The following is a 10,633-nucleotide window of genomic DNA, read 5'->3' as shown; positions in this document are numbered from 1 at the left end:
CGAAGACCAATGGTGTGGTGCAGAGAGCAATTGAGTCCCTGTTTTTGCCTCAATTTCCTGCCCCTTAAATCCATTTATTACCCTTTGAATAACCCTCAGCAAGCTTTTTTTTTTTTTTTCCTTTTGGTATTGGTTCTTTTTAGTTGTACATAAGATTCATTTTGACATAATTATAAAAGCACAGAATATGATTTTGTTCTAATTCAGTCCCCATCACTTCCTTTTCTGCCCACAGTCCTCCCTCCCTGTTTCCTTCCCTCTACTCTACTGATCTTTCTGCTATTTACTTACAGTTTTGTTTTGAATTAGTGTCTTGTGAGTGTACATGATCTGGGGCTCTTCTTTCAGTTTCCCAACTGAATGAGGGGCGGTGATAGTTTTGGTGATAGGGAGGGTCCAGGACACTTAGTCGGTGACCTGATCTTGGAACAATGGTTTTTCCTCAGGAGGACATGTACCTAGCTGGGGGAGGCTTTAACGTATCAGGCCCTCATCTTCCAGGTGCTTATGTGTCAGATAAGGCTCCCCGTGGTTTCCAGTGGGCCTTCCTTATCTTATTCCTGCTCACTCACTTCTGGCTGACTAGCTACCTAAAAGAATAAGCTATACTACATTGGAGAAAGAGAGTTCTAGGTGGCAAGAACTGCAACCAAAATGTCTGAAAAAAGTACAAAATAAAATTATAAAACCTAGAGCAAGGCATGGTGGTGCATGCCTGTAATCCCAGAATCTTGGGTGGCTGAGGAAGGAGGATTGCAAGTTCAAAGCCAGCCTCAGCAACTTTTCGAGGCCCTAAGTAACTCAGTGAGACCCTGTCTCTAAATAAAATACAAAAATGATCTGAGGATGTGGCTCAGTGGGTAAGAGCCCCTGGATTCATTCCCCAGTACCAAAAAAAAAAAAAAAAGAAATAAAAATTTAAAACCTAGGCTTTTTTCAAAAGTTCCTGGAGGGCCTCCTGTGGCCCAAGTTGTTTTCTACTAAGCCTCTCTGAACACCCCAAAGTTATGAACCTCTCTCTCCTCTGAATTTGTACAGCAGCATTTAACTTGTAACATAACACAACTATAAGATGTTTTGTCTTGTTTTAGGGGTGGGGTGGATTAGACTGATCTCCTTGGAGTGCAAATTTAAGAGCATGCATTAGACTTTATGCCATTTTTGACACTAATCCCTACCTCTGCCCTTCATGTCCTGGTATTGAACCTACTTTAGACTCTTAATAAAGGAACATGATTAGCCAAAGGCTATGTACACAAAATAATTTGCAATGTAAAGTTTTTAATGGGAAATGTTTCCTTGCAAAGATTTTCTAGGTATTTTACAAAATTGCTATTAGGATCTAATTTCTGTTTGCAACTGTATACATTCACCCCTAGCATATGAAAACTTAGTTAAAAGGAAAAAATATAATACAGGAGGAGATATATTAAAAGACTTTATTCACAATAGAGAAATCTTACAAATATAACTTTTAAAAATTATGTGTCAATCTATTATGCTTCCCATAACATTAGAGATTTATATAAAGTTGTATATGACAGAATGGATTTATGTACAAATCAAAAACAATGTAAAAAGTGGGTAATACACATGAAAAAGTCATGATAAAGAAGTCATTGAGTTCTGTAAATTGGCATACAACTTACATGTGTACTATTAAGTGCACAAAATATATCAAAAACATATTGCATAAACACAAAATTAAGTGTTATTTTAATTGTTCATCTTTTAAGGATGTGAATACATATATAAATTCAACTGCACAATTTTGTTGGGAATGAATGAAGGACAGTGTCTACCTAGAGACTTCAGTTGTTTAAAGTAATACAAAGTATAATTTTAATTAAATTACATTATTATAGTATTAATTCCTTGTATACATTTTTGGTGCTTTGGATCTTCTGTTAAAAAAAATCCAAGTTCTAGAACTGAAAACACTTCTTGCCATTGGCACAGCAACATGGAGTACAGATTCTTGTCTACTTAAACAAGGACACAAAAGGTACAGTGTAGTGTTCGTACACACAACCTGATTTTAATATCCTATCTGCTGCTGCAGAAATATGTGTGTTTCTTCAAATAAAATTGAAATGAAAAAAATTATTTAAATGGTTGATCCAAGGACAGTGATGTGAAAATTATAATCTAAATACATATGGCCTAATTTTGGCAGTGATTTTTAATATTTTACCTTAAAGCTTTTGGAAAAAAGAACTTTTGTTATCCACTCATTTCAGTAGGCAGGCTGAAGACCTGGGAAGTTATTTTGGGTCACAGAGGCACATTTATGTGGTCATAATGATGTGCTAAAGAATCTTTTTAATTTACTAATTTCACTAATTTGTTCTTTGACATATACTAAAGTGCAACATTGAAAGAAAATAAAAGGTGGTTTTGTAAGACAAAGGAAATCTTTGGAAACACTTTCAAAAGCTGAATTAGCTAAGACTATTGTCTATTGAGAGTTAAGAAAATAATTCTCTTAAAAATACTAGGTTGGAGTTAGATGAAATTGCTGATATTAGAGTTTTTAAACTACAAATGCAGCAATGTCACATCCTTCAGCCTAATTCATGGGGTTGTACTGATTTACCTGATCATTGAAACTGAAAATTTAGATGGTCAAAGCCTTTGTACCTTAGTTGTGCATCATCACATTAGCCCATTCACCCTGCCAATATGATAAGAAAACACAAAAATGTCACCAAATTCTGTTCTTGAGAAAACCATTCATGTTTCAACACTTGAAAGTTTACAAGAAATATATAATTATTTTGATCCGCTGCAGATCAAATTTGGGGAATTGGGAGTGTCCTTTTCTATATGTTGCTTCTAAGTTGGAATCTTTACATAGAACTTAGCCATAGTAGATACACAATATTCTTATTTGACTAAGAGTTTATTAAATTTCCTTAATGGACAGTGAATAGACAAATTGGCAAAGCTTCCTTCACGAAGTCATTCCTACTTTTATAAACTGAAATGAAGAAATTTACTACATTTGAGAAAGGGCCATTTTCATGTCTTTTCAGCAGAATGGAATTCTTTCTTCTTAAGAGAAAAATTAAAAAACAAAGGTAAACAAATGAACTAATAGCTACACGAAATTCTCACCCTTTCTTTCAAAACCAAATTTCTTTACATATTCAGTTAAAAGCAAAAGCTAGAACATTAATAGTTGAATTGTTTCCCTTGAAAAAAGTATAATTCATTAATAGCAGAGCTCACCTTGCTATGTGGTATGGAAGAAATCAAGCAATACACGATCCAGAAAGATGACACAGGGCATTAAAAGTAAAGAAAAAAATTCATAACTCAGGAAACACTAATATAATTAACCAACAAAAATATACTGCAATTGGAATTGCAGTTCCCATGAAATGAGGTCAACATGAGATGATTCTTCTGGGATGACTTTCTAATTTGAATTACAATGTGAATGAGTATTTTAGAAGACATTCTATCAAAGAACGATAGACCCGCATAAGGAGGCTGTCACAGTTATAAGATCTGTCTCTGGTGGATAGACAAACCAGATTAACATAAAATCAAAAAGGAAAAAGCTTTTTTTAATATTTAATTTATTATTATGGCTTTTTGCAACATGGCAAAACATTACAGCTTAAAGCGATATCATCTCCTCATAGAGGAGGAAAAAGTTTTGCAGTCAAATCAAATTGTAATTAAGAGGTCGTTGGTATACCTTTCTATTAATTTAATGAAAATAATATCACAATTTTATGAACTGCAGAGATAAGAGGTTACTTAAGAGAGAAAAAAAATACTATACAAACAAAACGTGTGGATCTACTGGCTAGATAATAAAGGAATAAGAAATTTAGGTCCATTTATGCCTATGATAATAAACATAAAAGACTGCAAAACAATTTTAGAACTTAGAATAATCACAGACCTATTGATAAAAGTTTATCATGTGCCTGGATACCATAAAAGAAATTATTAAGGTATGCAGTGAAGGGAATGAAGCAGAGTAAAATATAAAATATATTTTTATTTCTCTTTGACTTCAACTTCTTTTTTATCTTCACGGAGTATAGGAAGAAGATGTGCCTCAGTATTGAAGATCCAGTGCTCCAGTGGAAGAAGATCGTCATCAGAAAAAATTAAGTACAAATATCTGGAGAGAAAAAATGTGAGTATATGAGCCCCAAGAGACCATGTCAGGCTGTAAAACCACAAAGACAAAGTGAAAACACCCTCAGCATCTGTACTCATCTTGTGAAGCATCATGGACAAGTCAAGCCTATCAGAACTGTGAGGGATATCCTCATTAATAGGGAGTAATTTACTCTGTCCTTTGGTGTCAGTCTATGAAATCACACAAAGCAGTCTCAAGTCACTGAACTTTGGAATGACTGGAAACACACCTGTAAGCAATTACTGTCGTGTGTAGAATGACATTTTGAATTAGTGTTCACTAAAGACACCTACAAAGAAGTTCTGTCAGGCACATCAGTCATATAGTTTTAGAATAATTTTTACTTACTTTAGTGTCTCTGCCAGGAAGAAACTCTGCTGCACGTCATCATAAGTTTCGTAAATGAAATAAACATCCCTTAAGCCTGAATAGCCTCCCTTCACTCTGCAGTGATTTTCCAGGGCCTGAATTATGAGAAGAAGGGGAAAATTCAGTAAATGACTGTCAATAAATTACATTATTAAGTTGTTAAATTCTGATAAAACAAAGATTCAGATTAAATGAAAGCTTGTTAACAGTTTCAGGGGAAAAAAATTAAAAACCATTACGCAGAAATATAAATAAAATATGAAAAGTCAAAGGACGTATAGGCAATATGTCTTATCTAATGAGAAATACTTTTATTAGTTTTAGAATGATTTTTCACTTATTTTCACCATTTTGTCCTATGGTCTAGAGTAGGATTTGGCAAACTGAAGATCACAGGATAAATGGCAGGTTGTAGTACAAAATAATAGTTGCAACAGGGACTGTATGGTCCCAAACAGTACTCTCTGGGCCTTACAAAATAAATTTGTTGATTCCTGGTTCAGAAAGATTATTGATGTCAACTGGGATTATAAACCACTAGTTGAGAAAGTGCACTGGACCCCAAACAGCTGCTACTGTAGTCACATCTTATTTCTTTAAAAAATTGATTATAGGGTGCTAATTAATGATAATGATGACAGGGTTAGAAGAAAAAATGGAAGGCCATGAGAAAAATGGGGCTGGTAACTATTTCTAAAATATACACCCTCTTCCAACTTTATGGATGTGTGATTGACAAATATGAGTTGCATATATTTAAGATGTACAATGTGATATTTTGATGTATCTACACATTGTGAAATGACTACCACAATCAAGCAAATCAACATGTCTATCACGTATCACACACTTGTTTATTTTTGTGTGTGTGGTGGTGAGAATACCTGAAATCCATTGATACATTATTGTTATAGTTACCATACTATACATTGGATCTCTACAACTTATTCACCCTATAATGAAATTTTGTAACATTTGACCAATTGATCAATATCTCCCTTTCTTCTCTACCCTTCAGTTCTTTGTAACTACCACTGTGCTTTCTGCTTCTGTTTTTTTTTTTTTTTTTTTTAGGTTCTACATAGAAGTGGTATCATACAGTATTTGTCTTTTTGTGACTAGCTAATTCTGCTTAGCATAATGTCTCCCAGGTTCATGCATGTTCTTGCAAATGGCAGTATTTCCCTTCTCTCTCTCTTTTTATTAAGACTGGATAATATTCCATTGTGTATATATATACCACATTTTATTTATTCATCTGTTGATCGACACTGTTTCAATATGCTGATGGACACTGTTTCAATATGATGGGCTGTTTCAATATTTTGGGTTTTGCGAATCAATGAATGTGAGAGTGCAGATATCTCTGATTTCCTAGAAGTATATACCTAGAAGTAGACTGGATTTTACAGCAGTTTTATTTTTAATTTTTTGAGGAAACTTCATACTGTTTTTCATGATGGTCATACCAACGTGCATCACCAAAATGAAGAGGGGTTTTCTTTTGTTCACGTTACTGAGAACACTAGTTATTTTAAATTTTTTGATAGTAGCCAATAATAGAAACAAGGTAGATTCTTACTATAATTTTGATTTATTTCCCTGATCATTAATGATATTGAACTTCTTTTCATATATCTGTTGGCTATTTGTACATCTTCTTTGGACAAATGTCTATTCAGTCCTTTGACCACTTTTAATTGAATTATTACTTTTTTATTATTGTTTTATGAATTCCTTATAGATTTTGGATATTATATCCTTGTCAAATACAGTAAAGTCTCAATTAATAAATGGGAATATGTTCTAAGAACTGCACTGTTAGATGATATCATTGTTGTATGAACACTAAGAGTGTACTTACACAAACTAAGAGAGCTATCATCCTATGTGACCGTCATTATAAATGTGGTCTACCCTTGATGCAAATCCTGCATATGGCTAAAAATATTTTCTCTAGGTCACTTTTTCACTTAGTTGATTATCTCCTTTGCTGTATGGAAACCTTTTAATCTGCTGTAGGCCCACGTGTTTTATTTTGCTTTTGTTGCCTTTGCCCCAGTGTCAAATTGAAAAAAAAAAAATTCAAGACCAATGTCAGGGAGCTTTCTCCCCAATGTTTTCTTCTGTGAGCTTTATTTTTTTCAGATCTTATATTTAAATTTCAATTCACTTTAAATCATATTTTGTGCTGTTTGGACTTTGAGATGACACTGCTGGTTTTGCTAGATACCCAAGCGTATTTCCCTTTAGGCAAGTTATTTTCTGTTCACTACATCCTATTAATTCTATTAATTATATGGTAAAACAAAAATTCCCATTGCACAAAAATTGCTTTCTGAAATTTGGTTCTAGACTATGCAGACAAATAACAAAGTTTAAAACTAAAACTTTAATATTTATTATGAAATAAAAAAATAAAAAAACTTACTGTTAGTATCCCATGTTATTTTTATTTTTTCTTTTAGTTTCCTTGAATGACTCTGAACCTCCCTCCCCCACCCCTCTCTCTTTTACATGTATAGTTATATACTATTTTTTTTTTAAAGCACAGATTGAGTTTGCCATATTAATTTAAAAAATTCCTTGGCTAGAAAAGGGTTTTGGAAGAAAATAAGGCTCTAAGAATAGGATCCAGAAAAAAGGAAAGAGAAGACAAGGAGCAGCCCTTGCTGCTCATGAGAAGGGACGCTGCACCAAGAGCTCAGTTTCTGTCTTTAGACACTGATAATGAGGGTATCGATTTTTTCACATCTTGGTTGCAGAGAAGGAAGAATGTGAGTCCATGAGGAAAAGCATTTAATTATTAGGTTAAAGAAAATCTAATTAGCAGGTAATATGAATAAAGAAAGAAAATTTCTCATGATTTGGTACTTTTAAAATCCTCCAGAAAAAGGAATAATCAACCTAAGAAGATGCTTCAATTATATTGTAAGATCCAGACAATAAGACAAATCAGAGATAAGACTGAAGATGGAAATTCTTAGGTCCTTTTTCTTTTTTCCATCATTCCTTTTTTTTTTTTCTGAGAAAAGAACTTTTTGATAAAAAGCCAAATATCAGATACACGGAATAGGCCAAAAATTATTTGTAAAGGAAAAAAAAATCAGGATTTAAAAGAAACTGGCAAGCTTATTACATACCATAATGAATCCCTGTTTCCAGATATTTCCTTAAAACTCTTTCAACCATAAAGACTTTTCTGGGTTGTTCCCTTGAATTTCCTTGGTGATTAGCTAATGAGAGAGCCAGGCATGATAAACAGCCTTCTTCTTGTTTATAGATATTTAACTTCCTTCATTTGTGAAGAAAAATAGATGCTTTGGGTTGCAGACAATGTTCAGAGGCCTTTCTTTCCAGTTCACCCTGTTCACTCTTTTTCCCCCATACTCCTCACAGAATCAAGAACACAGTCAACTTTGGGGGTAAGGGGGAGAGCAAATCCTCAGTTCTGCATTTCCTAACTTGGCCTCAGAGGTTCCCTGATCAAGTAATGGACATCTTATCAGCACAGGCTTATAAGAATAAGTAAGAATAAGACAAGGTGAAGAAGTGCCAGTGTCAAAGTAGCCTTGCAATTTTCAGTTTTTGAAGCTTTTAAGTAAATTAAAAATAATTTTTAAAAAGAGAAAATGCAAAAGAGGCATTCTTAACTTTGAAGAGATGAAATACCTTCATATCAAAAGTCTAAATTTCAAGATTTACGAATGTGAAGCTGGGGACAAGGAGCTTTCCTGGGCCTCCATCACAAGCCAGATTGAACCCATATCTCCACAGGGGAAGCAGTCTTGTGCCTCAGCACAGTGTGATCAGATCATGGGTTCTCTAGTCTGCTGCAGGAACTCAGGCTTTTGGTACAGGGATCACTTGGATTTTGTGTAAATGATTATATTATTGGTAACCATATGTGCCTTGGATGTGCTAATCACAGAGAAGGGGATATAGGAAGATGGCTAAATCTCTGAACAAAATACAAAAGACAAATCTGACCCCACGTTACCATATTTTGGGTTTGGAGGGGCACGGTAAAAAAACAGCAAGCAGCATCAGTTAAATCCTAAGTCAGAAACCATGTTTGTGAAGACAGAGCACTTTCTCTCATTGACCAGATTAGATGAATAACTAATCCATGGAGATTTAAAAAAAAAAATAATGCTGCTAAGGCTGTCTGCTAGAGTTGGGTTTAAACTCAGGGGCAGAAAACAGAGAATCCAAGTGCATGAATATATCAAAAAGACTTTGGAAACTGGGACTGAGCCTGGGGAGGCAGAAGCAGGAAGAGGAAAGCGAAATCACTGAGAGTCAGAATGACCACATGGAAAGGGTTAGGTTCAGGTGACTACAGAAAAATATCTGGAGAAAGAAAAAAAAAAAAAAACCAGGAGGAAAGAAAGAAAAGAAAAAGCCTTACTTAGGGGATTGAACTCAGTGGCACTCAACCACTGAGCCACATCTTCAGCCTCTTTTTGTATTTTATTTAAAGACAGGGTCTCACTGAGTTGCTTAGTGCCTCACTTTTGCTGAGGCTGGCTTTGAACTCAGGATCTTCCTGTCTCAGCCTCCTGAGCCGCTGGGATTACAGACGTGCACTACTGCACTTGGCCCTTACTTAGGCTTTATCCTCTACTACAGACCAGCATACATGACTTCGTAATTTACATGCATGTGCATGGATAATTAATTCCTGATAAAGCTCATCTGTAAGTTGTCAGATGTTTAATTGCAAGAAATATAATATAGTTTATTATGATACTGAGAAAAAGCAAAAGAAATATCATTTGGAAGTTACTTCTGTTACTTTTGTGAGTTCACAAAAGCTTGGACACCTTGATTAGTGGATTTCTGTTCACTGTGGAGGATGTCTCCAGGGTTTTCCTGCTGTATTACATACTTTTTCATATCTTATTTGACATTGTTATTAAGATATTTAATTAAGACATGCAAATCAGGTTTATGAAGTGTGTCAGTGACAGAAGGCTGGGAAAAGAGTATTTGGAAGATAGAAGAATGGTTCTTCACAAAGTGAAAGAAGAGTAAACCCAAACAGGTACTGAGCATAAGAGATGTCTCAATGGTAGCTAGAATAGATAACGTTGTTTGACCAAAATTTTAGGATTGGCCAAGGGTTTATAAATGGACTAAAAGAACAATTGACTTCAGGCTGAGGGACATTTTTGCGCAGATTTGAAGGACCACAGTTGGAAACCAGAACATAGAGAATGGATAAGAAAGTAAAGAGATGGAAGAATGTGCTGTTTTCAGATAATGAAGCAACTGAGATGTAGAAGAGAGTCCACCCCTTCCCCCAACCCATAGCTCAGAACAGTGTAAATTCTGGCTTCAGAGGAGCAAATATTTAACACCTTCAGCCATTCAAAACCAGAATGAATTACTTTATCAGGTAGTACATTCTCCTTTGTTGCAAACTTCTTGAGTTGATGAGGAAGAGTCGTCTGGCAAAGACATGGCAAGGAGTCGTCGTTGAAACACAAACTAGGTGACTCCCTATGTTTTAATTTGGGTCCCTTAAAAATGGAAGATGAGACAAGGTTGGAAACAGGAAGTTGAGGAGGTGATATCAGGAAGTGAGTGGAGAGAGTGAAACAGGGACAGGAGCAGAGCAAATGAAATATATGGGGTAGGGGCTCACTTCTGCCAGAAAACCCTCCGAGAAACTAATATTGCAGAATTCTTTTTATTTTTTTTGTGGTGCTGGGGATTGAACCCAGGATCTTGTACATCATGTAATTATTTTTTAAAGAAGGAAGCCCAGGGCAGTTATCCATAAACATTAAAACCTTATTGGTTGAAGGCTGCTTCTGGGGCTAACATCCCCATCTAACCCAGACAGTCAGCTGCTTAGGAAAAAAATTCTTCCTCCTTCTCTAACATGGTTTCCAGATGTGGTCTTTCAGGTCCAGGCAGCCAGACTGAGTCTAGGTCAAAAACAGCTCAGAAGCACTGGCTGCTTGAGTCTGGAGCTGCCAGGATACAGGGGTACTGTCTGCAGGGGCTGCTGCTGGAACAGAAGACCAAAGGGATGTATCACAGAAAAAAAGCAAGTGCTGCCATGCCTTCTAAGGCTTCTTGCTCACCATTATA

General features: G+C 35.3%; 1 protein-coding gene across 2 annotated transcripts in view; it reads right to left on the bottom strand.

Annotated features, from left to right (window-relative positions):
• Positions 1–1,492: 1,492 nt before the first annotated feature.
• The window catches only part of Man1a1 (mannosidase alpha class 1A member 1), a 169,089-nt gene continuing 159,948 nt past the window's right edge, over positions 1,493–10,633 (bottom strand). For both annotated transcript variants that reach the window (XM_026394091.2, XM_077801643.1), the window contains exons 12-13: positions 4,511–4,626; positions 1,493–4,141 (exon numbers count right to left, since the gene is read on the bottom strand). In XM_026394091.2, the coding sequence (XP_026249876.1) occupies positions 4,015–4,141; positions 4,511–4,626 (243 nt within the window). In that variant the 3' untranslated portion in view covers positions 1,493–4,014. The remainder of the gene's footprint in view (positions 4,142–4,510; positions 4,627–10,633) is intronic.

Source organism: Urocitellus parryii, chromosome 8, assembly GCF_045843805.1.
Source record: "Urocitellus parryii isolate mUroPar1 chromosome 8, mUroPar1.hap1, whole genome shotgun sequence".
In the NCBI taxonomy this organism is placed as follows: Eukaryota; Metazoa; Chordata; class Mammalia; order Rodentia; family Sciuridae; genus Urocitellus; species Urocitellus parryii.
This window is presented reverse-complemented; position numbering and strand designations above follow the sequence as displayed.